The sequence below is a fragment of the Vicugna pacos genome, chromosome 13 (genome assembly GCF_048564905.1).
Source record: "Vicugna pacos chromosome 13, VicPac4, whole genome shotgun sequence".
In the NCBI taxonomy this organism is placed as follows: Eukaryota; Metazoa; Chordata; class Mammalia; order Artiodactyla; family Camelidae; genus Vicugna; species Vicugna pacos.
In genome coordinates, this window is record NC_132999.1 from 35,033,587 (window position 1) to 35,060,365 (window position 26,779).

Genomic DNA, 26,779 nt, shown 5'->3' on the forward strand with positions numbered 1-26,779 from the left:
CAGGCCAGTTCTTAAACTTGAGAGAACATCAGTATCACTGAAGGGCTGGTTGAAAAGTTTTGGGTGGGTACCACTCCCAGTGTTTCTGATTCATTAGATCTGGGATGGAGGTCAAGAACGTGCATTTCTATTAAGTCCCCAGGCTGTGCTGCTGCTGGTTCAGGGATCACAATTTTTGAGTCATACATAAAAAGATGTTTAGGATAATTCTGATAACCTCACTCTGAAGAGGGGTCAAAGTGTGTGCTGGGGGACTTTTGCTTGATCTGTCATGTTCAAGTTTTTGTTTACAATGAGAATATATTCATTTACTACTTATGCAATTAAAATTGCTTAAAACTGGACTGGCATGCTCTGCAGTGGGATAAAGATGAGGTTTAGGAGTCTGCCCTGGAAGCTGATTAAACTGAGATGTGAAAGCAGTCATACACTACCCAGCCTGGACTTCCAGCATTTGGAGCAAACACTTCTCTGCTTCCACCAAACACGGAGAAAGGACAATTTAAGGGGTGAAAATTGCAGGTCCGTCTCCATGGTGGTGAGAGGGGCCTTGTGGAAGACAGCCCCACAGAGCTCTAGATTGGAGTTGTTGCTAAACTCAAGTTTCTCTAAGATTCTTCCTCAGCCTCTGCTAAAGAAATTGGTGAATGCCAAAACTGAATGTGAGGGCCAAAGGAAGACAAATGCCAGAACTCGGAAGGGAGGCATGAAAGAGCAGAGGTAGAGGTCGAGAGGACACGCAGCCTCTGGCACTACTGACAGATCTACAATGTGAAAGCGCCTGGTGATGGCCATCCATTCTGAATGGACCTGAGGTGTTCTGCTGAGTTTACAGAGGGGTGGTAGGGTGTGTATTTAACATGCACGAGGTCCTGGGTTCAATCCCCAGTACCTTCAGTAAAATAAATAAACCCAATTACCTCTCCCAAGGGAAAAAAAGATTACAGGGAAGGTAGCCTTGCTCCAGGGTAAGAATGGTCATTTGTTAGGGCAGTAGTGACAGTGGATGGATTCAAGGATCTTTAAAGAACCCACTGGTCCTATGGATTGAGTAGGGGTGAAGTTATGGAGGAAAGGAATAAAGATCAACACCTTGCAGATCTCAAATTAGAAAATAAAGGCAGTGTTACTTGGCAAGCCCAACACACAGCTCTCAGCAAACATTACCTAATGTTCAGGTGGTACAGGAACATCACTGGGTAGAAACATGGAGGCTAGGTCTCCCCAGAGCCAATTACAAGGTTTCAGAGGGTTGGGCTAATATGTCTGTCCTTAAGGTTTTGTACTAGAAAAGGTTTATCTCATTTACCTTTCCCAATTGCTTATTCAGTCTACAATTTAGCCAAACTAAACAAATTGGATTTTGTACTTCTTTAGCTCTTAAGACATGTACAACTCTAAACTGGTTAAAATTTTTGAGAACTCATTTAGCACATGAGTGCCTGGTATATTACCATATTCTTTTCCCAGATAAAGGAGGAAACAAGTATCCCTGTTTTCTTGGAGATATATTCTAAAAGGAGGCAAAAAAGCAAATAAAATGAGCAAAATTTATGCTAGATTAAGGGATAAGGAGAAAAAACAGGGGCAAAGGTTGTGGCATGGAAGGGAATGCAATTTAAAATTCTGTGATCAGATGAAAAAAATATTGACTAGGGAAGAACACACTAGGCTTGACAGCAAAGACCTTAGTAAGCCGTGTGTGTGTTTTTGTGTATGTGTGTGAATATATATGTATGTGTGTGTGTATATATATATATATATGAAGGAAAGTGTTCCCAACAAAGGGAGTAACAAGTATATATGTTAGCAAGGCCAAGATGGTAGTCACTATAGAAGGGACCAGGTCCTATTGAGAGTCACAGCACCTGGTAAAAATTTTGGGATGGGATGGTGTCAAAAAAATCTGACCTTCTAAAATGATCACTTATAACTTTGTGTTAGGGTCAACAGAAGTAGCAGGGAGAGGAAATAGGCAAAAAAAGGGACCAGAACAGTATAGAGACGGTAGTAAAAGTCAAACTCAGATTTGGTGATGTTAGATGTGGGAGTTAAAAGAATCAAGATGACCCAAGAGCAAACTGATTTAAGCAGTGGTATGAAGACAGCTGATCCTTAAGAGATTAAGCAACACAACAGTGGTAATCTTACATTTTAGTTAGAGGGTTAGGGAATAGGGCTCAAGAAAAAATTAACTTCAGAAAGCCATTCAAAAGCAGACAAGGTACAGGTATGTATGTTTAACTTGCTCTCAACAATGAAGAAATTTGGAACACAATTTCAATGTTTCTTTCTAGGCCATCCATGAACCCATGTTGAAAACATTACTAAACCTTAAAACCAAGGTCTACAGAGGAAACACATACAAGAACCCCAAGAGAGCTTTACAGAGGAAGCATGGCTTCTGGTTCCAATCATGGTCTAGTCAACACCCAATACAGTTGGGGTTACCTGTGCTGGGGACACCTCCCTCATATACCCTCTGCTCAGCCCTCATACTACATCTGTTGCCAATGAAACCCAGCCTTTGGGGAGAGAAATGTTTCTCCTGCTACCGAAATAGTCCCCACGTAATAGACCTGACCTTCAGTGAGAGGGAACTGGGGCACTCTAGTGTGCCAGGCAATCAAATATTACCAAGAACACAAACACAGGACACAGAATAAACACCTTTATTACAGGGGTTAAGGGAGGATTTATTTGCCTTTCCGGGCCTTGATCTTCCTCAGATAGAACTCCAGCTCCTTGCCCTCTAGCACATAGCCATCTGCTCGGCCACACTGGCCCGGTCTTGAAGCGATGCATGCTGCAAGAGAGGGTGGGTTCTTAGCAAAAGGACAGTGTGGCCTTACCCACATCTATGTATCCCTTGAAGTGTCTATGTTGGTCCAGGTATCCTGGGGGCAGGCATGAAGCCCACTGTCTGCTCAGATATACTTTATCGTCACTGAAAGTCAGTAGCAGAACTGGACAAAGTTTTCATCACTGAGACAACCCCTCAGCCTGGACCCAGACTAATCAAAATACTCCTGAAAACTCAGAGGCAGAGGCTAAGCCCCAGCCCATGGGCTCCTGCCTATTTTACATTTTGGCTTCATACTAACAGGATGATCAAACATTCTGATTTGTGCTTGTATGCTGCTATCAAATCCTCCTAGTGAACCCACTACACCACTGAGGGCACATCGTATCTTGGGACCCTCCCACCCCACTCCCCTAAATGCAAAAGCCATCTCACCAAGAAGCTTGCCCTGCTGGAACTGCTCCTCTAGAAGACTGCTGATTTTGGCATTCTTTTTCCGTTCATCATATTTCTTTTGAATTTTCTTTGATCGTTTTTTGTTTAAGATCTCTTCCTCCTCAGGAGTCTGAATAAAAGAAATACAGACAGGTAAGCAAGGGCTCCCCCAAACCCTAGCTCAGGGAAGGAATGTCAAACCCTGCACACCCCAACTCCCTGCCGCCTTCCTCAGCACTAAAGGCTTTCATCTCTCCCTTCAGTAGCAGAACTGGACAGTTTTCATCACAAGAAGGCTGGAATCAGGTCGGCCTCCCCCCACCCCAACAGGGAAGTTGGCTTCCCAAGCACGCACCAGCTTGGCCCCCTTCTTGCGGCCCAGGGGCAGTGCATAGTGGGACTCGTACCACTGTCGGTACGGTGTGCTGTCAATGAGCACAATGCAGTTCTTCACCAGGGTCTTGGTGCGGACCAGCTCATTGTTGGATGCATTGTAGACAACATCTATAATCCTTGTCTTGCGTGTACAGCCTGCTCAAGAGAAACTCAAAATGAAGTCATGTATTCATCTTAATTTTTCTACATTTTATTGTATTACTAAATTATTTCGACAGGGGGAAGGTAATTAGGTTTATTTTTGGAGGAGATACTGGGGATGCATGCTAAGCATGCACTCTACCACTTGAGCTATACCCTCCCCCCAGAATGAAGTCATGTAGACCAGAGGCCAGCTGCCCACCGCCCTCACCCTAGTAGGACCTAAGGAGAAAGAAACTCTAAGCCTTTACCCAGCCATGGGGAATCAGCTCATCTTCCATAAACCCATCTTTCCAGAGGTGACTGGCAACCACATTCTCTAGATTCAGCCCCAATCCCTGAGGCTACAAGAGTTAAGAGGCAGGACAGGATGGAGAGAACTCTCCACAACCTCAAGGTCTTTCCGCAGAAGAAACTTCAGTATCCAGGCCATGGACTTCCTGCTAAAAGCACTTACTGAAGACTTACTGAAGCTTAGAAAGGTTTAGGTGCTGAGTTCCCACCCAAGCCTGGAGGGGCTCACTCACACTCGGAGCCCCAGGAGAAGTTCCCCACGTCCAGCCTCAAGGCCCGGTACTTCTTGTTGCCTCCCCGCACACGGACTGTGTGTATGCGGCGAGGGCCAATCTAGAAAACACAAGGAGACGGGAACTAGGTTATCAGAGAGAGCAAGATGAGAGGGAAGGAAACCGGGCTGGATGGAGGTAACAGTCAGTGTAACTATGACAAGTCCTAGCATTGGCAAGTGGCACACAAGTGACCAAGACGGCCACAACCACGCCTAAGGATACTTCTTCATCACTCCAGTTACCTCTAAGAGGAAAAGCCTGATTCCAAACGCTGAAAATTAAGTCTCCGTGCAACAAGAATACCAGGTTTCTATTCTGAGCCCATTCCCCTCAGGCGCCTTCAGCTGCTACCAGGACAAAGAGGCTGTGTCCGTGCAGTCTTAGTATTTAGTCAACACGAAAAGGTGAAGAGGCTACGCAGTCCCTACAACAAAACGCAGAGCCCCGCAAAGATCCAATCGCCCCCGCACGCACCTTGGTATTGGCTGCGGGGCGTCCCAGTTCATACTTCCGCTTCTTGTGGTAGGGCTTTCTCTTACCCCCGGTCTTGCGGCGCTTGTGCCAGTTGTCCCGAGAGATGCCTACGTGTGCGAGCAGAGGGTGGAAGCCTGAGCCAGGGCACCCGGAGCCAGGGCACCGCCAGCCCAGCGCCCCGCGCCGGCGACCGCACGCTCAGCTCTCCAAGGTTGGTTCCCCCACTGCGCACTCGGGTGATCACAGCATTTCTTAAGTGTCATCATGCACGTGCGGCCCGGCCCGGCCCCTTCCCGTCCCGGCCCGCGGCAGCCATGACGGTGGGGCTCGCGGCCCCGAACCCTGCGGCCTCCGGAGCGGCCCGGGCGGCCCAAGCCCGAGCATCACCCTCTTCACTGCGGCTCGCTGCCCGGGAGCCGGGCGCCCGCACTCCCTGCTGGGCCGCAAGGCAGGATGGCGCCGGATTGAGCTCGCTCCCCGGCCCCGGCCCCGACGCAGGGTGCCACTCACCCATCGCTCGGCGCTGGCTAGAAAGAGAAAACACGGCGCGTCACGGCTCGGTTTGTAAAACGCAGCCCCGCCCCTTTACGTATCTTCCGGGCGCCCGGAGAGCGTCCTGGGGTTGGAGGACGGCGGTGCTGACGTTTTTACGCGGCGCCGAAGCCTCGGGCCTGGTAGGTTCCTGAGCGCGCGGAAGCTCCGGGGCGAGGGGCCGGGCGAGGGTCTAGCGGAGTCAGGCCCGGTGCTGGCCTCCCGGAGAAGTGCGGGCTCTAGAGCACCCCGTGGGCGGGGACGGGTGGGTGTCCAGCTTTGTTTACGTTCTGAAAAGACCTGTTTTAGATGCTGCTGCAGTAGCCCAGGATGAGAGTTGTGTATGCGAGTGCGTTGGAGAAGGGTGGAAGGCAGTAGAGGTGGAAACGTGTGGTAGACTTGGGGTTTGTTTTCGGGAGAGGGAGGTGTGTGAAGTATTCCAAATTCCTCTCGGGATCCGGGATCCGTTGGATGCCTATCTGCGCCATTTAGTGAGATGGGGTAGGCTAAGGTGGGAGCTGCTCTGGACGTGTTCATTTTGAGCTCTTGGTGACTTGCACGTGGGGATGACAGGCAGCTGGATGCTTATCCTGAGAATGGATCTGGGCGGCCGTTGTGACCTTGGTAATCGTTGTCATATAAATGGTAATCGAAGCTACCCGAATGAACAGAACCTAGGGACCATTTTCTTGCATAGGGTAAGTTAATACTTTAGCCTTTGTGGGCTGTAGGGTTTGTGCCACAACCACTCAGTTTTGCTGCTGTAGTGTGAACACAGCCATAGACAATAGTAAACAATTGACTGAGGCTGTATGTCAGTAAAATTTTATGGATACTGGGATTCATCTGTCATGAAACATGAATTTGATTTTTTTTCAAATATTTAAAACATGAAAACCATTCTTTAGTTCACGGGCCCCATAAGCATGCAGTAGTGTGCCAAACCCTGGCACAAAGAAATACAAGAGGGCCTAGGACCAAGGTTTGAGCAATGGTAAGATAAAGAGCCAGAGGGAGCAATTAGTGGCTGAAGGAAGGCCAGCACAGGGTGATGGCATAATTTAATGCTCACTGTGACAAAAGTCTAATTAAAAGGAGGACTGAAAAGTGGTTATTGGATTATTGAGTGGCATTGGTAACAGCAATTTCTGTGCAGTGGAATAGGCAAAAACTGGGTTAGTTTTTTCAAAAATTTTAAACAGGAAGGGAAGTTAAAAAGATAAGATACTGTATGTGTAGATAATCTTTGAGAAGTCTGACTTTAGAGAGGAGTTAGCCTGGTGGCTGGTGAGAAACTCAAAGCAGGGGGCAGTTTTTTAAAGAAGTGAACTGCCTCATGGATAGACCCTTTCCCCCTTGGCTCCAGATCCTTTCCGATCCCTGGGAAAGGATTCTCCCAACATTATCCTTTCTGCTGTGCTTTCAACGCTCCACTGGCTTCCCAGCATATTCAGAGTAAAAATCTTAAATTCCTTTTGGCAGAAAAACAAACAAAAATCACTTCATGTCCACATGGCTTCACTAGTGAATTCTTAAAAACATTTAAGACTATTATATCAATTTTACACAAACTTTTTCGAAGAATAAGGTGGGAATGTCTCCTGTCTCATGAATCCAGTGTAACATTGGAGATGTTTGTGATTGTTAAATAGCCTACAGATTACGGAATTAAAATGTTTTTAAATGTTTATAAAGCCCATTTGATACATCATAAAACAAATGCAACAAGTTGCTTTAAAATATATGTATGAATTCCTTATGGCCTAGAAGACCCAGGAATGTCAGACCTCTGCTTATCTCTTTGATTTATCAACTTGACCTCTTAACTCCTACCTATCCCACTCACTCAACTCCAGGCACTCAGACCCTGCTGTTCCTGCCTCAGGCTTCCATGCTCAGAGAAAATACTCCTCTCCTAGGTCTTAGCATGGCTTCCTCCCTCACTTCAAGTCTCTGCTTAAAATCTCACATGCACACACTGTTCTCCCCCATCACACACACGCTGGGAGGCCTTTTCCGAGACTGCTTTCTAAAGTAGCAACCCTTGTCTTTCTCTATCCACTCAATGCTAACATTGTTTTTACATGCTCATTATGTGTCTTCCCCACTAAAATATACTAAGCATGAGAGTAGGAACTGTGTTGTGCACTACTGTATTTCCAACAGCTAGCATAATGCCTGGCATTTAAGAAACAATAAATATTTGAATGGTACTCAAATCTTCCCTGTCTAGCAAGGAAGTGCTTTCTTGTCAGTGTTCCCACAGAATCTTTCAACATGCCTTAAGCAGACTGTAGTTGACAGAATACCATCTCCTTCCTGCTTCTAGCTCCTGTGCCCAGGAGGGGGCCTGGGACCTTGTCAGCACTGAACAAGGCAGAGGTCTTCACTATGTCACTGAAACTGTAGGTGTGGATTTGCCCTCCTGTGCAGAGCAGAGAAACACTACTCCAAGGTGCAGTTGTGTCCTAAGTCCCAGAAGGCTCAGACACATTCCAGGCTCTTCCCACACACCACTCAACAGGCTGAATTTTTCTCTTTATTATTAGACACAATGTATAAATACAGAAAACAGCAGGGATCCTCTTGTGCCTCAAATAACATTAAGAAAGAGGTCCCAGAAACATTTTTTAAAGTACAAGACATATTGGTGCCCCACCAAGGGTGTGGAAAGCTGGCCAGGGCCAGCAGAGCTGAACTAAAGGCTCCTTCCCTCTCCCCAGAGCCAGGACAACCCCAGGGAGCCCTCCACCAGCAGCCAGTCCACATGGGCAGAGTGCTGCCCGAGGGAAAACTCTACACCAGAGAGCCTTCCCCTCCTGGAGAGAAGGGCAGCGCACAGGAGAACTAAAAGCTCCCTCCTTCCATCTTTGTTCTCTTCAGGGCTATAATTGAGGAAAAGGAAAGTAGTGTCCCATGCACTCTGACCCCTCCCCAGCTTCCCCAGGCCCAGATGCCTCCCTCCCTGTCATTTACCAAAGCCTGTCCCAGCTCAGACAAGACCCACTAGGTGCCCAGAATTGGCTGAAGAGGGAGGGGGAGGGGGAAAGGCTGGGTGTGACACCAAACAGATCTTTATTTGTAGTCGTCACTGGGGCCGTTTCTTGCTGCTGATTTGTTTGCTGGCCTGCTCTTCCAGCTGCATGGCCAGACGCAAGGCCTTGATGACATCTGGAAGGAAGGGGTGGTGCACTTGGGGTTAGTGGGTCTCTCAGAAGCTCCGTTCCCTAAGGCAGAGCTGTCATTGTCCACAGAGGCCCCATCCTCCAGCCGCACCCACCTCGCAAGGCTGAGAAGTGCTTGGCTTGCTGGGCCAGGGCACACTCCGCTTTATTCACAAAGGTCTCCAGGTCATAGTCCGGCTGCTCAGTCATCTCGGAGAGCTCCAGCCAGTCTGGCCCTTGCTGCAGTAACACAGGGAGGACCTTGTCAGGTCAGTAATGACTAAACCAATTTAGCAAATCATTCCTAGGGCTCTACCATCTGCAGTGCAGATGCCCATTCCTCTAGCCATGGCCTGCCTCTTGACCTTCTCCCAGAAATTCTCAGCTTAAATTCATCCTCTTCCCAACTCCAAACTTGTCCCTGTCCCTTATGTCGAATGTTAGCATCTGTCTTGATGCCCAAGCCAGAAATCTGAGCAAGAACTTTTATTTGTTCACCCTGCTTGTCCCCCAGCCCTAGCAATTCCCCCACTAAGTGGTTCTTGAATCTCATGCCCTCACTGCAATCCCATGGCCACAGTCACAGTTGCACCAACATCTCTCTTGAACTCTTTCCAACACTCTCCTGACTGCTCTAACTCCTAAGCACCTCTACTCATGCTCTCCCCACACCCCAAAACCAGGCTCCACACTCATGTACCTAAAGCTCTGATGTGACCTGGTCACCACTCTGCTTTACTTCCTTCAAAGGCATCCACTGCCCTCAAAACAAAGTCTGGGCCTTTGGTGTGAACCATAAGGCCCTTTAGCATCAGGTCCGCGCTGGCCTGTCCACAGCCTTGATCTCCCTGCTTCATCTGGTCTCACATTTTGCTTTGACCAGAGGGAACCTCTCACTCTTGCTCAAAGTACCACATCCTTTCAAAAATTGGTACCCTCCAGGAAGGGCAGACGTGCGTAAGCACTTATCCTGCACACTCCCTCCTCAGTTCTAAGTGCCCCAAGCTCTTCCCTTCTGCTCTGCCCTGAGCGCACTATTGTTAGAATGCCTGTTCAGGCCTCTCCCCCACCTGCCTCTCCACAGCAGTGGCAGCATCTACCACTACCAAACACTAACCACATGCTGTGTATAGCTGAGTGCTTTAAAAGCATTTATCACTTAATCCTCACATGTACCCATCTTGTCTTGCTCATTTTAGAGATGAAGAAACAGTCCTAATGAGACTCAATGTCTTTCACAAGGAAATTGGTTTATAAATAGAAGAGTCAGGATTGATCAAGTCTTACTTTAGGGCCTATTATCCATACGTCATGTTTTTGGCCCTGAGCAGGCAGAGTACTCACTGAACACACATGACAAGGTTACCCTCCAGACCATCCGTCAGGAGCATGGAGGAGAGAAACTAGCTCCAGCTAGGAAGATGGAGGGAAGCCTGTGTGTGCCAGCTAGAGGAGGTGCAGTACTGGATAAATAAGTGAGAAATGAGGAATGCTGTTATAGAGGGTTGCCTCTTGCCATCCCAGCCTGAAGACCCATATGAGCAAAGCTGGGGCCATGTTCAAGGAAGGGCACTGAGAGCCACTGAGGGCCTGTGCTAAGAAGGATACCTAGTCCCTCCCTGGCCAGGGCCAGCTCCCCACCTGTATAATCTCCTTGAGTTCTTCCATGGCCCTCTCCTCCAGCTCCCTGATCTGAGTCATGGCTTCATTGAAGCTGGACATCTGGGAAGACATTTCCTCCTCCTCCCTGGAGAACTAGGGGGGCCAAAGGAGAGACACAATAGTGTGGCCCAGTTCCCATCTCAGCAGGCCTCGTTTCTATCTTGCCTGGTCCCACCCTGCTCCTTACATTGCCTGCGCTCAGGGCCCCGTTAGAGCTGGCTTCCATCTCTTCTGTTTCCATCTGAGTTGGCTGTTCCCCACTGGGCCCACTGGGGGGACTTAGCTCCTTGACCCTGAGAAAACAAGAAGGTTTCAGATCCCACAGCAGCCTCCTTGGCACTCACAAGAGTGCAGCACCACTCAGACTGCAAGGCTTCAAGGAGATGGAGTGGCAGCTTTGCTTTGGCCTAGGAGAAGACCCTCATACTCGTGGCCTCCCCACCATGGCCTGAAAGGGATCGAGAAAAACCTTGTAGCATTATATGTGAACCCCCAAGCCTCAGATTCCCCGAGTCACTGAAAAGTAGACAACAGGCACTGAGGCCCCAAAGCCTCCTCCCCTCCCTCACAGCTGCCATTCCCTCCCCCCTTGTCAGCCCACACCCCATCCCATCTGGTATAGGTACTATTACCTGTCTGCATATCGTAGTGTATTTAAAGTATATTCACAGGAGCTTATGCCTGGTGAAATCATGGCAATCTGCAAAAGGGGGAACAGGCAGCTAAAGGTTAAAGGTCATGGAGTAAGGGTGCTAGACCATCTGTCTGGAGAGGCTGCTGGGAGGAGCCTCTTCAGGGCGCTGATCCCCACATGGAATTGGGGGGAGAGCTCACTAAGCACCCGCTCTGTGCCAGGCAACTTGCCCCATGGGTCCTGCAAATTAAGGCACCTTAAAAATTGGTTCCCTGCCTTTGGAGGAACATCTAATTCCAATCCTGCTGCTTTATCTCTTTACTGACCCATTCCTCTCACCAAGGTCACATCTCACGGTTCTGTGATTCCCGCTGGAAACTTCAGTGCACCCAGGCTTAGGGATACTGCCTCAGGGAGAGGAGTGTAGAGCTTTGTCAGAAATTCCCACCCACCCCAGCAGGCAAGGGAGAGGATATTCCCCGGAGAGGAAGGAGGGCAGATCTGAGCTAGAAGCGCTTATGGATAAAACAAGAGGACAGAAGTCCTTAAAGGCTGTAGCCCTTTCCTATTTCTTAGGCTGGGAGTCCGTGAACCCTGAGGGAAGCCACAGAAGTGATGAAGACTGCCCTCTCCTTCCCAGAGGTCCTCCTCCTGAATTCTGGGGCCCCCTTTCACCAGGTATGGGAGGAATGACCTCCCCCAAACCAAAAGCTACATGGCCATACAGTAAAAGGGGAGATCCTTTACTCCCCTCTTGGGTAGACAGAGGAGCCCAAAGGCAGGGGGTGAAGCCCACTCAAGTGAGAGCCTGGACACTCAGGTGGCCAAGAGCACCAAGCCACCTGCCCAGGGAGAGGACTGCATCCCTCCAAAGCGACCCTACTCACCATGCAGGTCCTCGAGTTCTCCCCGATAAAGGAGTCCCTCAGCACCTGTGTCAGCTTGCTCTCGCGGAACGGAGTGTGAGCCTTGTTCTGTCCCAGGGCCCTGATGCACTCCTGTGAGGCAGCGGGGCAACTGAGGTCTCCTCCTTCTCACAATGCCACTCCCTCCTTCCCCCAGAAGCCCTCCAGGCCAACCCCCTCTATCTTGGTTCCACTACCTTCAGAGCCAGGAGACTCTTGTTGATTTCTGCACCCTCCATGCGGGTCTGCCGGTCAGCACTGGCAGTGTCTGCACCTCGCTCGTTCCCTGCCAGATCGACCAAAGAGAATTTGCCATGCACTCTCCCTTTGGCTCTAAGAAGAATCTGGAAGCAGGCGTGGGAGCGGGAAGAGTTGGAGTTGGCAAATGTCTGCCCAGAGGTCCTGTGGCAAAGGGGACAAAGAAGGGCTATGAGCTCCCAGGGTTACCAACCACCATGGCACCCCTGGGTCCACAGCTGTCAGTTCTCTGGTAGGAGAGGGACACAGGTCAGGACTCTTAAGAAGTCCTGTGTCATCCTGTCCCAGACTTCTGTCCTGTCTGCCTGGGCAGCAGCTCTCTCTCCAGCTGTGGACCTAGTAGATCTTCCAGGCAGCCAAAGTACTAGATTCTGTGCAAGGGCCTTGGCCAGACCTGGGGGACCCACAGGACATGGGGAAGCATGAGGTGCCTGTGCTGCAGGGCACGAAGGGAAGGAAGAGCTGTCATGAACCACTTGCTGCAACTTGAAGGCCCTGGGGAAGGCACCCCTCCCTGGGCCTCCATAAGCTGCCTGGCACCCACCGTACCACGCCTAGGGCCCTGGTAGAAGCGCACATCCCTGTCTCTACAGGGTCTAGGCTCCATCACTTCCAGCCTAGAGCAAACCCAGGGCTCTTGTCTCTCACCACAGAGGGAGGGAACAGCAAGGAGAAACCTAGAGCAGTCAGGAAGCATGCCTTTGGGTAAGAGCCTGGGAATAAAGCCTGCCTTGGTCAGATTCAAGACACCCTGATTTCCTCATGAGCCCCTGGGCCTGGGTCATCTGCCCCACTGAGACCACTTAAGGCAGAGGAATTCAGAGCCTTCACCAAACTGGGAGGAGCAGAGCTCTGTGAAAACTGCAAAGGGCTTGGTGCTAGTCTCTTCACCTGAACCGGGCATTAGAAGGTGGCCCCCACCCCTCGCCGGAACTCTGACCTGCAGGCACTGCCTATGTCGATCATCTTGATGACATCGTCAGCACTGCTCACCAGGTGCTCCTGCAGCCCTACCACCTGCACCTGCTGCTTGCCATCCTCCAGCACGCGCAGCTTGGCCTTCTTGTTGAGCAGGTCGAACAGCTGTGCCAGGCAGGGGAACAAGGATAAGGCCTTCAGGTGCCAGGCACCCCACCTGACTCTTCCCTCCTTCAGGACCTGTCCCAGCTTAGGCAGGGGCTGGGAGCAGGAAAGGCAGGAGGCTGAGCTGGGTTACGTCAGACTAGCAACAGGCAGTCCATCTGGGAGCTGAACCAGGCTGCCTCAGTTTGGTGTGACTGCTACTTCACTAGCCGTGTGAGCCTGGTCAAGTACTTAGCCCCCCAGCCTTGTTTCTCATCTGTACAGCAGTGATCGTAATACTCCCTAGTAGGGTTGTGGTGATGAGTTGAGACGAGTAAAGTGTTTAGAATAGCACTTAGCACCTAGTAACATACTAATAAGCAACATCAGTTATTATTATCATTATCTAGATCCTGCTCCAGGGAAGGAGACTCTACAAAAACAGAGAGGTAGAAAGATACCTAGATATAGACACATAGAAAGAATAGGAGTATGAGAATGAATGTGCACGACCCAGGGAAGAAGAGAGGGAGTGATGAGGGAGGTGGGTAGAGGGAGGACAGGGCACACACAAGCAGACCTCCCACCTGGGAGTGAGCCCGGGGGCATACTCCTGCCACACTTGTTGAACCTGGGTACCATCCCACCATCAGATGAAACCTCCCACACATGTCAGGACAGAGTGGCCCAAAGGCTTGACAACCCACAGGCTGTTTGGCTTCTGCAATTTCTAGCCGACCTCAAGGTTTTAGAAAGTTCAGGGGCCGCAACAGCATAAACTGAGGGCTCCGTGTCAGCTACCTTTCCATTATAGATCTCGAAGAATGTCACATAGACTTCCAGGCCCAGGTTCCGGTAGCGGGGCTGATTCTTCAGGAGGAAGACATCCCGGGCTGTGGGGGAGAGCCTGGATTAAGTAAGCAACCTGCCTTTCTGTGCCAACCCCACTGCGGGAGGTCACACTACTTACAGGCCATCGTGTAGATCCCTTTGGATGCGTTCTGGGCTTTCCCATAGAGGTCTCCACCCATTGTCTGCAAAGGGAAGGGACAGAGGCTGTGGTGAAGGGCCCCTGGCTGAGATCAGAGCACCCATGGCTCCCCCACTGCAGTGGGCCGCACCAAAGCCGAGAGGGGAGGCTGGGCCTGCTCAGGACCCTTCCTGTACCTGGCACAGCAAGAGCACCTGCACCGAGGGGGCTTTCTGTAAGAAACTCATTGTCCTCCTTCTCAGAGACCCACAGTTGTTCTATGGGCAGGCTCACTCTCTGCCAGGCCTGAATACTCACATGAGTCTTGCCACTTCCCGTCTGGCCATATGCAAAACAGGTTGCTTTTCCCCCTTCAAAGATAGTCTGTACCAGTGGCCTTGCTGTGAACCTAGAAGAAAGGATACCGAAGAGTGTATATCTCTCTTCAAACACTTCCCGGAACATGGTCCTGCTGCTTTCCACTGCAGGACTCCAGAGGACCTCCTTCCAAGCATGACTACTGCTCTCAAGCAAAGTAGTCCTACCTGACCCCAGCCCCACTCACAAATCTGAAATTCTCCTAGCCACTTGGGGACGGCTGGACCTGCCTGCCAGGAGCAGGCTGATGGCCCACACTAACTGAGCCATCAGTACCTCTTCTACCCTGGCGACACAAGATGAAAGCCCAAGCTTAGCAGCCAACTTTCAGCATAAGATACACTACAAAGATCAAAGCCTAAACTATCGTAGGTTTTGTGGGCCCCATAGGTCTCTGCCATATATATATACATACACACATATATACATAAATATATTTACATATATATATAAATAATTATACCTACATATGTTTATTGATTCTTTAAAAACACAAAATCCATTCTTAATTGGAGAGCCATATATAAAGAGATTGCAAGCCAAATTTGGCCCATGGGCTATAGTTTATCAACCTCTGGTTCAAAAAATGCTGTCCATTAGAACTTTCTATGATGATGGATACAGAAGATGTTCTCTATCTGTGTTGTCCAACAGTAGCCACTGCCACACGTGGCTACTGAACATTTGAAATGTGGCTAGTGTAACTGAAGAACGGACTTTTTAATTTTATTTAACTTTTATTTAAACAGTCACTTGAGGCTAGTGGGTACAGCACTGGACAGAACAGTTCTAAAGTTTGCTGAGTCGGCTAAGCCCAGTGGGTAATGAGTGGCTGCACAGGACACAGGAAGAACCCCCAGAGCCTAGCCTGCCCAGCCCAGCCTCAGAGAGCACAATGGGTAATATCTCACTTCTGCCCATTCAAGCATGGGCTCCTAAAGCTGCAAAATGGGATGAGACAGCCCCAACAGGGCTTTCCTGGTGCTGGGAGCCAGAGCCAGCTCTGGGTCATGGCTGATCCAAAGAAAACACAAGAGGAAGCCAGGAAAGGCTTCAGAGTCAGCATATCTGTGAGTGAATATTACCACAATGTCCCACATCGAAAAGAGGAAAGTGTGGGGGGAAGGATGGGAAACAAAGAGGAAAGGGACTAACCTGTAGACAACTTCATTTGAAGCCATTTCATCAAATGCGAAGTCAAAGCAGAATGCTTGGTTCTCCAGATACTTTGTTAAATCCACTTTTAATTTGGGCTCGTGCACCAAGAGGACACACTTGCTAGGAACGGAAATCACATCAATTTCTTTCTTGGCCAATTCTGCAGAAGGAGAGTGTTTCAGAGGATGCTCCCCGGACATGGAGGAACCCTCAGTCAGTCCAAAGCCTCATTCTGACTGAACGGGGCTTACCTTGTTTGTTTAGCGGGCGTTTCCTCACACAGACGCATATCCTGTGCTCTTCGATCTTTAAGAGGATGAGAGAAGACAACCATCAGCAAAAGGTCAGAGCAATATTGAAAGAAAGCGTGTCCAGAACCCCTCCTCTTCTAACACTGTGCCTGGCCCAGTCAGGGGTCAAGATTTAACACTAGGACCCACCGTGGCCACAGTTACTCTAGAGCACAAGAAGGTAGCTCTGAATTTTATTCCCAGTTTTCTCACTCTGATCCCTACAGGAGGTTTCAGCACACTTTCATGATTAGTGATAAGAATCTAGCCAACCCATCAAAGCAGGGAGGGTAGGAATAGGGGGTGGAAGGAGTTTATAAAGATCAGACTCTCCCATCCAGGACTCAGTAGATCCAGGCTGCCAAAAGGTATTAAAAAACCCCTTGAGGGTAATTTAAGATTCCTGCAGGCTCTCATTCCCTTAAGAGGTTTTCTTTCTTTCAGGTTTTCTTTCTTTCAATTGTGCACCTACACAGGTAGAAGCCTTTGGGATTACTTACAGGATCAGTCACAGTAAGTGGATGACATTCCATAGTAGCCCGAAATTCTTTAATCATCCGGGCAAATTCCCAGTTTGGAAAGCTGTTGTCATACTCCTGTTTGGGGTAAGAGCAAAGAAGGACCAATTAAGATGCAAGTGCTCTCAGCAGCAACAACAGCTCTTCATGTGCACGCACTGCTGCCAAAGCCCCCAACACGGTCTCATTCCCACCAACCCTGGCTCTGGGCCGAGAACCCAGGAACAAAGTCATGGGAACAGAGATTGGTGGGGCACCTAGGCATGCATCACCCACTCTAGGTACTGGAGCAAGAGGCACTGTCCCACATTTTAAGAGCCCAGTAGGCTAGGATTCCCCCATGCCAGTAACCTAACTAAAGGGAAATAATCCAAACTGGAACTCCACTGGGGCACCTCCACATACACACAGCTAGGAGGTTGGGGGAAGCAGGCAACTCTGCCCAGAAGCCCACTGGCCATTGCACAGTGTGATGGGGGTGCCCATTTGGACAATCAGCATTAAATATTCCTCATCTGAGGCCGTCAGAAAAACATCTTAATTATTTGTCCTCTGAATCCTGATGAGAAACCAGTTAAACTTCTTGGATATCAGAACTGGAGCCTCAGAAACGCTGGGGCCGAACCATATCTCCGTTGCAGGCAAGGCTGCAGTTAGGGATATCTGTGCAAAAACCCTTACCTTCACTTCCCAAGAAAAATACCTGAGCTCGCTTTATTCTCATTTCAGAGTTCTGGGCCCTCTTCTCTTCTCGCTTGTTCTTCATTTTTTCCATTTCCTTTACAATACATGATTTCCTCCGAACTAGGGAGAAAAAAAAAAAAGAAGCCCTCTCTTTACTGGTCTAGGCCAGCTTGCTCCTCTCTGGCTTTTGTATTGAGTCCTGGGCATTTCCCAGGACTAGGCCAGGTTTGGGGCAGGATGTAACTACGTATTGTGCACTAGGAGCAGGGCAGCAGACAACTCAGTGTGTCTACCTGAGTTCACAGGGTTTGCAGAAGAGCTGCCTCGGATCGAATGGACTTGCTCTTCCACCTCCTCACTGACCATCGTCAATGGTATTTCAGCTACTGCAGGGCAGGAGGGCCTAGGGGGGCCGGCTGTAGGGGAACAAGAGTCATTTGAGAAGCAGGCAGGCACACGGCACCTATGTTCATCTCAGCCCTAGTGGGTCACAGGCCAGGAGGGCTACTGACTGCCAGCTCAGTAAAGGCTCAGGCTCCTACCATGTGAGCAGAGCTTGGGCTTTTTCCCTTCATCTCGACCCAGACCCTGAACCCAACATATCTCCCCCACAGTGGCTGGCTCCTGGGGTCAAGAAATCTTAAAGAGTATGTGAGTAGCTCAGAATGGGCTTTGCCATAAAGGGAAAAGCCTTTAAAGGCCTGAACTGTTTAGGTTTAACCAAGCATGGATTCTCAGTCCAGGCTGGGCCTGTCTACTCATTTGGGAGAAATTTCCAACTTCAGAACCCAGGTGGTTAACAGGAACAAGGACTGAAAGTCAGGAATAGCGGGAATCTGAGCAACAACCAACCATACTGATTCAACCCAGAAAGGCACAACCCACGGCGACTCATCACTTCCCATACCTGGTAGTGACCCTTTTGTTTACTTTCTATTTATTTATTATTATTATTTTTTAAGGTTTATTTACTTTTAGAGGAGGTACTGGAAATTGAACCAAGGACCTTGTGCATGCTAAGCGTGTGCTCTACCACTTGAGCTATACCCTACTCCCCATTTTTGATTTTTTTCCCCTTAATTTGTTTTTGCTTTTTTTTGTGGGAGGGAGAATTAGGCTTATTTATTTATTTTTGGAGGAGATAATGGGGATTGAATCCAGGACCTTACACATGCTAAGCAAGCTCTCACTTGAGCTATACCCTCTCCCTAATTTTTTAATTGAAGTATAGTTGACTTACAATGTTGTGCTTACTTTCACTTTATTAGAGCTGTTGATACACATAAAATATGATTACAAAATCTGTGCCTATTTATATACTAATAACTAATAAAAGTTGACAATTAAAATATTTTTAAAATTCCACTTATATAAAGTCTAAAAAGAGAAAAAGTTAATTTATGCTATCAGAAATCAGGATTACAGGTATCTTTGGGGGCTGAGGAACTGAGAGAGGGCCTGAGGGGGGATTTTGGGGATGCTGGTAACGCTCCGTTTGATCTGGTTGTTAGTTACATGAATGTGTTCACTTTGTTAACTATACAGTCAATGATATGTTTACTTTTCTGTATATATATTTTGTTTAAATAATGTTTAAAAAGTAAAGTGAGATGGTTTCCAGATAAGGGAGCAGTGGGGCAGGAGCAGAACAGGACAAAAACCAGAGAGTATAAGAATCCTAGGATATTCCAGGACAGGTTCAGGACAATGCATGAGGAGCTATTCTAGGGTCTCAAACAGGGAGAACAGATTCATTACTCACTGGGAACTGAAAACTGCTTGCGAGAATTTGCAGATGCAGGTAGCTCCACCTCCATATCATTCTCCTGAGTGGTGATGCGAAGCTCTGAGACTGTGGACATGCGAGTGGAGCGGCCTCGGAGACCTGAAGAACCAAGGGCAGCAGCCAGTCAGTGCAGCATGATCAGGAGAGCCAAAGGGCATGATAGAGGGGGCAGGGGGGGCAACCCTCCAAGATTCTATACAGGGTGAGATGGGTCCTGATCACCAGTAAAGGAGCCCACCAACTTCCCATTCCTTCCAACCAAGGAGAGGAAAAATTAGAAAGGCCAAGTACTAGTGGCCCCAAAACTAATTTGTTCATATTCTGCAATCTGAGAACTCCTGAGGGCAAGGATATCTCTCACAAGAGCATCTATTTTGAGTAAATGGAGGAACCTACAGCAAATCTGAAATCATTTCTGGAGACACAGACTTAATCCCTGAAAAAAAGCATTATTAATCTTAGTAGTAGCACCTACTATTCTATAATCTTCCCATACCTCAAAACAGCATTATAGGGTAATATCAGTATTCCCAATGGTTGGAAGGGGACATTAAGGCACATAGAAATTAAGCAACTTGCCCAATGTCACTCAACTAGTAAGCATCAGAGCCAGGATGTGAATCCCAGACTGACAGATTCCAAGGTCTGGGCTTTTCCCACTGCTCCAAGATCCTTTTTAGAGCCAGGCTTGGGCCACATCATCCAGAAACCATGGGATCAGCTACATTAATTTTCTGGAATCTTAAAAGAATGCTTAACTGAGAGAAACAACTGAGTTATACTTGAACTCTTGTCAATTTCTACCCATCTATATAGTTTCCCTCCATAAGAAAAAAAAATTCACCTATAAAATAAAGGTAATAAATTTGGAAATAAAACACTGGTGTTAGGGGGAGGATATAGCTCGGTGGCACAGTACATGCCTAGAACACACAAGGTTCTGGGTTCAATCCCCAGTACCTCCATTAAAAAAAAATAATTAATATAAACCTAATTACCCACCCCTAAAAACCCCACAAAACAAACAAACAAAATGAAAACAAAAAACCACTGATGTCATATAGGTATATATCAACTTGTACAGAATTTCTGAATTTCCTAAGTTTAAGCTGATCTGATGGTTGTATATAATCCAAATTTTTCATAAAGAGCAATGAATTATTATACTTTTTCTATTTCTCAAAAGATTTATAATCTTGTGTTTCATGTCTACTGTTTAATATGCACATTCATTTTAAGATTTTTTTTTTCCATTGAAAGGAGCAGTGGCAATAGCCTTTCAGGTTATGCACGTGGAGTGAGCCCACTGCCACTCCCATCTCTCCTGCAAGCCCTTATGGTGGTACAGCCAGCAAAAGGGCCAGCACCACACCACTCATGCCCAGCTCAAGCTTGAAAGTCTACCACCTTTCACCCTGGGCCCCCAGGAACCTGAAGCTCCAGCCACACAGGCTCTGGGCCAGAGGTAGCTGGATTATGTTGAGGCAGTGCTACCCTCTGGACTGGGGTAGGCTGTGCAGGTTGTGAGGTATTGCTGGCTCTGAGTCATAAGCTGGGATTCTTGGGCAGTTTGTGCTTACAGTGACCCACTATGGTCACAGACTATTGTGTCAAAGTAGGTTTATGCTGACTCCTTCTGCAGAAAAAGCCCAATCTCCTTTTAGAGTGCGAGGCATTGCTGTTATTCTTCCAGATCCCACAGCATCATCAGCTCTGCTTCTAAATGGCCCAACCTAACTTCTTTCACAGCCTGCTTACCACTCACCCCAAGGTTGTTCCCCTGGGGAGAGAAAACAAGCCCACAATGGCTCATAACTGCTCTGGATTCCACAAGAAAGGCTTCCAGTCCAGTCAGCAAATTTCCCAAATACACCAGGTTCCTGAGAGGTTGACATAAGAGCTGTGAGTTGGATGGTTGAATCCTTTTTTTTTTTTTTTGCTTTTAAACTGTTTTACTGAGGTATGATTGACACACAAAAAGCTGTAGATATTTAACGTGTACAACTTGATGGGTTTGGAGAAAAGTATAGACCCACAGAAGCATCACCACAACCAGTGCTATAAACTTAACCGATCACCTCCAAAAGTTTTCTCTTGCTCCCTTCATTTTGTATTTTGTTGTTTGCCTTTTGTGGTAAGAACACTTAACATAAGAGCTACGCTCATCATAAATTTCTAAGTGTACAATACAGTATTATTAATCACAAGCCCTATGTTGTACATTAGATCTCCAGAAATTCTTTATATTGCATAACTGAAACTTTATACCCTTTGACCAACACCTCCCCATTTTCTCCTCCCTGTAGGTTGGATTCTTTGTCACTGAGAAAGACACTTGGAAGACAGGACAGGACTCAGCTAACACAGAAGCTGCCTGCTAAACTGGAGCAATGAGTCTGCTTCTCAGCTTCCTGAGCCCCAGGAACATCACTCCTGGCACAAACCCATGACAGTAAGCCAGTAGAAATCCATTTACCTTCCTTTGGAGCGGGAATTTTGGAGTTGACTGATCGGCGTTTTTGTTTCTGAAAAACAAAACAAACCACCACAATATATGGCTCTTATCAATTCTTAAAGGCCTATCTTGGGCCAATCTATGTGCTGTGCTGAAGTCCTAAGCAGTCCCAGAAAACAAAACAGCAGAGAACCAAATAGCCAAGAGAATCCTCTGGGGCACTGGCTGCGCCAGATGACAGGCACCTACCTGAACCGCTACATTCTCCTGCAGGGGCAGATTGTCCTTTGGGTGTAAGGGAAGAAGCTGTAAGAGTTCTGGGTTTATTGCAGCCACATCATCAAAATCAATCTGCAAGGAGCAAATAAAAGTTTCTGTGGAACAACATAGCTTGTTTAATCCAATTGCATCTCTGCAAACAAGGCCACCCCTAGATTAAGACTTTATAAACTTTAAGTTCCACCAAGTCCTAATAGCTATAAACAAATATTTATTCTCTAGTCATGTTTTACCATCTAGATGAATACTGGTTTCTGATTTCCAAGCCAATGGTAGATGTCAGTGATGAGAATAAGTGACGAGGAAGGCAGACAGGCAGGCAAACAGTCAGGTAGTCCACAGTAGATCTAGGCCACTCGGCTCCTTTACTGTTCTACAAGGCAGTGGGGTCCTGCTGAGGACAGCCCCCTGGGCACCTCTTGCTGGCTGACACAGAGGAGGAAACAAGTTCTAACTGTCCCGCTGATAGTCAAATGGAGGGCCCTAGGATCTTATAGGCAGGGACAAGTTCCCAAGAGCTGCTACCTAATCCTAAATCTACCTACATTTTCTACTGGGCCCGGAAACTACTTCCCCAGTCACAGTGTCCTGCTCATGCCTTCCCTACTTCCTGCTCATGCCTGCAATGAAGTCACAATTCTAGGTTTACATCACCAGAGTCCTGAAACCCTCTAGGTACAACTCAGACTTCATCAGCATACTTCACAGCAGGTTCAAACACAGGAAAATAGTACCAACTTGGTTATTTGTGTTTCAGAATGTGACAGAGCTGAAGAAGGTACTCCAAGGTAAGAGCTTTGCCTCTCTTTTTTTTTTTTTTTTTGAGCTTTGCCTCTTATATGTGCAACCTGTATGTATTAACCAGCTCATTCAAACACCTATCAGGCATGAGTAAGACAGTAGGGGGAAGGTATTCAAATATGAATTAAGACGTGTTGGGCGGAGGGTGGGAAGGGACAGACTGGGATTTCAAAATGTAGAATAGATAAACAAGATTATACTGTATAGCACAGGGAAATATATACAAGATCTTGTGGTAGCTCACAGTGAAAAAAATTGTGACAATGAATATACGTATGTTCATGTATAACTGAAAAATTGTGCTCTACACTGGAATTTGACACAACATTGTAAAATGATTATAACTCAATAAAAAAAGTTAAAAAAAAAAAAAAAGATGTGTTGCCCTTGCCTTCAGTGAACTCACATTCAAGTTGGGGGAGAAGCCATATGCACAAAGGGCTAGAAACTGAAGCACGGGATAGAGGAAGAGGACAGAATCACTCAGTGCAAAAGCTGGGAAGTTCTTTAGTAACCACACTTCTATTCACTTTTCTTGGACGGCTACGGACTCTTACTACTACCTCTTCTCCTCCCAGTCCCAATCCCTAAACTACAGAGAGCATAAGCAATACAGGAGACCAGAGTGTTCTAACCTGAGTTCTGACATTAACTGATTCTCACATTGATGATTCAGGAGGAAGGAACAAGAGTTAGAGCTGGAGTGAGACCCAACAAGAGCTGTATTTCTAAACAAACAACAAAAACAAAAATAAATCGCAAGGAACTGCTAATAGATGGTTGAAAGGAATTTTAGGAACCTCTTAATTCAAGGACAGATGTAAAGAATTCAGTCCTTCTATTTTTCAAATATACCACCTAAATACCTGCATACCTACCAAAGGCACTATGCTAAGCAAGACTTATATATGCATTGTCTCATTAAGCTCCACAAAAGAGGATCCAGGCCTGCCTTATTCACCTCTATATCCCCAGCACCATTTGGCATCTGGCATTTTGGAACCAGCATAAAAGGATATGTTGAATAAATCCTCAAAATAACCCTATGAGTAGATATTATTATCATCCTCATTTTATAAATGAGGAAACTGAGTTTCTAAGAGGGGCAGAAACATGCCTGAGAACACATTAAGTGGTGGCAGAGCCAGACTCTAGAATTGGGGTGTTCACACTCCTAGCCTGGTGACCTCTTCACCACACCACATCACAATGTGTCTAAAATATAAATGTCTTACACACACCCTCCTCTTCCCAAAATCCTTCCAAGGCACCCCACTGCCTACAGAATAAAATCTTAAACATCTTAGTGCCAGAGGTAAAGACCCTCTAGTCTTCTCTTTCAGCCTTTTTGCTGCTGCCAAGCATCCTTAGCCTTCTGCGCTGTTGGAGCCAGCTTCTTCACCAGTCCCCATCAGGGCCATATCACTGTTTCTGCTAATCTGTTCCAGCCTGTCCCCAGCCCTACCTCCACAAGCCCAGCTCATCCTCTCATCCTCAATGAGTTTCTGCCTCCAAGCTGCTCTAGCACTATTCATCTCTAGTTACCTTCTCTTATTTGGTGTTTCATAAACATACTTTGTTTCCTCAACTAGATTATCAATTTTGCTCCCCAAATCAATATTATAGGTAATATGCACTCAGAAGCTAGCTTGGGTGAGCATGGTTTTAGAATGCAGTTTGCTTTCTACAAACACACCAGGAACTGTTGATTGCTTCAATTTAGAACAGGCCTGACTAAATAAAATCCCAATACATCCAAAGAAGACCACATTTAAGATTAGGGAGGACAAGTTAGCATCAAAAACAAGGGCTGGCACAAGTTCCATTTCCACACACATCTTTTAGATAGGAAGTTATTCAATGTGGTAGAGGCATACTCACAAAACCTACCTCTTTGCCTTTTGTGGCTCCTCCTTCTGTCCATTCCACTGAAACGCAGGATCTCTCTGGATTCACAGTCCTTACATTGGCACTGTGAATTAAGCCTATAGTATGAAAAGGCCTGATTACCGATATTTTTCACTTTTAGGATCCCACAGACACTCTCTTAATGTAGGGTTGAAAGAAGGGACAGGTTGAAAGAAGGGACCCCCGGAAGGAAGGGACACCTGACTTTTTTTCTAACACCAAGAGACAAACCTCCTGGCACTTCATCCATAGAATATTCCACAGTGACATAGGCAGGGAACAGGTCTTAAAACTGAGCTGTAGGGGATAAGGACTCAAAAGAGAGCCTACTGCGGGGTGAAGATATGTTTAGGCAAGGGAATCACTCTACTGCTTAGGTAAACTGTTCCTCAACACAGCACTGAGGTTCTAGCATCCTCGGGTTTCCCTATCTCACTCTTGACTTTTATGTCTGACCATTCTAATGATACGGGTATTAGACCTGCCAGAGCTGAGGTAGCTACTTAAAAAAGAGAGAGAGAGACAGACGGGAGAATTGCAAGCTCCTGAAGAACAGGGACTTCGTCTCTCTGGTTACCCTGAATCCCACTGCCTGACATACTGCAAGTGCGCAGTGTTTATAGGTGAGTAGAGGGGCCAGGAAGCCGAGGTCCCTGCAAGAGCAGGGCAGTTTCAGGGGAGAATTTTGGAGGGGAAGTGAATCCAGCAACCCCGACTTCCTGGAGAGGTCCGCTGACATAGAGGAGCCCCGCCCACTCCTGGAGGATGGCGTGGAGACCCATTGCCAGTACAGAGGCCCCTGGCCCTGGGTAGGGAAGACTGACTGCCAATGCGGAGACCTGGACCTGGGGGGGTGGGAGGGAATCCCCAACAGAGTTTCAGGCCCTGCCGTTTGGGGAGGGACGGTAATTTCCGCTGTCTCAGGCCCCGGGTCCCCTAGGTCTGGAGATCCCGCCCCTCACCATTACTGCGCTGGATCTTGATAGCGAGACCGGGAAACAGGCGAGCCTGAAGCGACGAGTCCATGGGCAGGCAAGAGCGCCGGGAAGAGAAACGCAAAACACCAAGAAAACACAACTCTGCTAACCCTAGGAAGTCTTAACGCCGCGTAAACCGCCGCAGTTTAAATCCCGCGCGCCAGCGTCCCTGAACGTCATCACGCAGTCGCCGGTCTCGCTTCCGCCAATCAGCGGCGCCCTGCGTGGCCTTTTGGGATACGTAGTCTCCTGCGGGTCTTCCGGCGCCTGGGACCTCCCACTCGTCTGGCCACACCCCCGAGCGCAGGGCTTGTTGGGAGTTTCGAGGACCTGGGATGCCAGGTTCCAGGCATCCAGTGGGAAGATTCCAGTACTGCTGGGGTTCCCTGAACTAAGAAGCTTCAGGATTGTGTCTGAGAGTGAGGGGTCTGGGGTCCTACAGTCCTAGGTTCCAGTCCCAGCTTCTTCAGTTGCCTATTCAGCGACCTCTGAGAAGTTAGAAACCTGACTTGGTTTGCTTCTTTGCATAATGAGAAGCGTGTTTCCTCTCTCGCGGAATTATTGCTAAATTTAAATGAGGGACTTTGTTTACAGTGCATGGAAGATCAGATTCATTAGATTCTTATTGAGTGTCTACCACGTGCTAGGCATAGTACTGGATGCCAGAGATAGTGAACAAGACACGTAGTTGTTGCTCTCGATCTAACGTTTCTAATGTGAACAGGCGACAAAAAGAAGTAAACAACAAGCAAATTACAAACTGTGGTAAATGCTCTGAGGGAAACTAAGAACTGGAATAGACAATAATGGAGGAACCTATTTTGGATAAAGTGGCCAGGGGAGAAATCTTTGAAGTGATACTTAACCTGAGTCTAGAGAACAAGGAGGAATGTCAAAATGAAGGGCAGGGAGGTGGAGAGACTTCCAGACTAAGATCTAAGACTGGTATGTGCAAAGGCCCTGGGGTAGGAAAGAACTTGGTCTTGAAGAACTGAAAGAAGCCAGTGTGGCTGGAAGGCAGAAGGTGAGAGACAGGAATGAGACCATTTAGCATCTTTTAGCCCATAGTAATAATTTTGGCTTTTATTCTAATGAGAAATCATTGAAGAACTTTAAGCAGAAGAGTCATAAGATCTGAATTAGGTTTGGTTTTATGTTTATCGGGCTTGCTGCTGTGTGGAGGACTGATTTGAAGGGGGCAAGACTGAAGAAGTGAGGTGACCATTTAGTAGGTAAGAGGTTTTGCTGGCCTAGGATGGGTCCACTGGAAATGTGGCTAAGAGGATGGATTAAGGTGTACCTTGTTTCAGAGGTGGAAAGATGAAGTGAATGGTTCTTGCTGATGGGTTTATGAAAGGATTTCAGTCTAAAATGAAACAGGAGGATATGAAATGAAGAATCTCACATGCACCCCCTCCAAAGAATGGATCTTAAGAACTTAAAGACTGATTTCCCGTAATTGCCTAGTTAACAGAAAACTGAGACTTACGACCTGTGAATATCCACCAAGAATTACTCCCCATCCTCAAGCCTATGAAAGT

The 26,779-nt window shown here is 47.5% G+C and overlaps 2 protein-coding genes, 1 long non-coding RNA gene and 4 other non-coding genes across 9 annotated transcripts in view; 1 reads left to right on the forward strand and 6 right to left on the reverse strand.

Moving 5' to 3' along the window:
- Positions 1-2,656: 2,656 nt before the first annotated feature.
- RPS8 (ribosomal protein S8) lies at positions 2,657-5,436 on the reverse strand. Its single transcript, XM_006200395.4, has 6 exons — positions 5,329-5,436; positions 4,819-4,925; positions 4,303-4,402; positions 3,594-3,769; positions 3,239-3,368; positions 2,657-2,806 (listed from the first exon to the last, which is right to left on the reverse strand). The coding sequence occupies exons 1-6, from the start codon at positions 5,330-5,332 to the stop codon at positions 2,697-2,699; spliced, it is 627 nt and encodes a 208-aa protein (XP_006200457.1). The 5' UTR covers positions 5,333-5,436; the 3' UTR covers positions 2,657-2,696.
- LOC116283136 (small nucleolar RNA SNORD38) lies at positions 2,923-2,991 on the reverse strand. The gene has a single exon (XR_004192688.1). It is a non-coding gene; the product is annotated as a small nucleolar RNA SNORD38 (small nucleolar RNA).
- LOC116283137 (small nucleolar RNA SNORD38) lies at positions 3,466-3,531 on the reverse strand. Its single transcript, XR_004192689.1, has one exon. It is a non-coding gene; the product is annotated as a small nucleolar RNA SNORD38 (small nucleolar RNA).
- On the reverse strand, positions 4,481-4,584 carry LOC116283139 (small nucleolar RNA SNORD46). The gene has a single exon (XR_004192691.1). It is a non-coding gene; the product is annotated as a small nucleolar RNA SNORD46 (small nucleolar RNA).
- LOC116283134 (small nucleolar RNA SNORD55/SNORD39) lies at positions 5,010-5,089 on the reverse strand. The gene has a single exon (XR_004192686.1). It is a non-coding gene; the product is annotated as a small nucleolar RNA SNORD55/SNORD39 (small nucleolar RNA).
- A 7-nt stretch (positions 5,437-5,443) lies between the features above and the next one.
- Positions 5,444-26,779, forward strand: part of LOC140700668 (uncharacterized) — a 45,187-nt gene continuing 23,851 nt past the window's right edge. Inside the window, exons 1-3 of one of the 2 annotated variants that reach the window (XR_012079152.1) lie at positions 5,444-5,492; positions 15,707-15,883; positions 21,125-22,340. This is a non-coding gene — a long non-coding RNA (uncharacterized lncRNA). Of the gene's footprint in view, positions 5,493-15,706; positions 15,884-20,272; positions 20,721-21,124; positions 22,341-26,779 lie in introns of those variants that run through there. The other variant, XR_012079153.1, reaches the window with a different exon arrangement.
- KIF2C (kinesin family member 2C) lies at positions 7,867-25,400 on the reverse strand. 2 transcript variants are annotated; one of them, XM_006200396.3, is made up of 21 exons: positions 25,224-25,400; positions 24,244-24,338; positions 21,523-21,624; positions 21,295-21,343; positions 18,795-18,917; positions 17,326-17,448; positions 17,052-17,152; positions 16,331-16,426; positions 15,792-15,846; positions 15,538-15,700; positions 14,323-14,413; positions 14,005-14,068; positions 13,836-13,927; positions 12,913-13,055; positions 11,912-12,116; positions 11,697-11,807; positions 10,808-10,875; positions 10,363-10,468; positions 10,155-10,268; positions 8,630-8,753; positions 7,867-8,520 (listed from the first exon to the last, which is right to left on the reverse strand). In XM_006200396.3, the coding sequence occupies exons 1-21, from the start codon at positions 25,285-25,287 to the stop codon at positions 8,438-8,440; spliced, it is 2,172 nt and encodes a 723-aa protein (XP_006200458.1). In that variant the 5' UTR covers positions 25,288-25,400; the 3' UTR covers positions 7,867-8,437. The 2 variants fall into 2 exon arrangements, with proteins under 2 accessions (XP_006200458.1, XP_072830663.1); XM_072974562.1 differs by lacking the exons at positions 24,244-24,338; positions 25,224-25,400 and adding an exon at positions 21,786-21,875.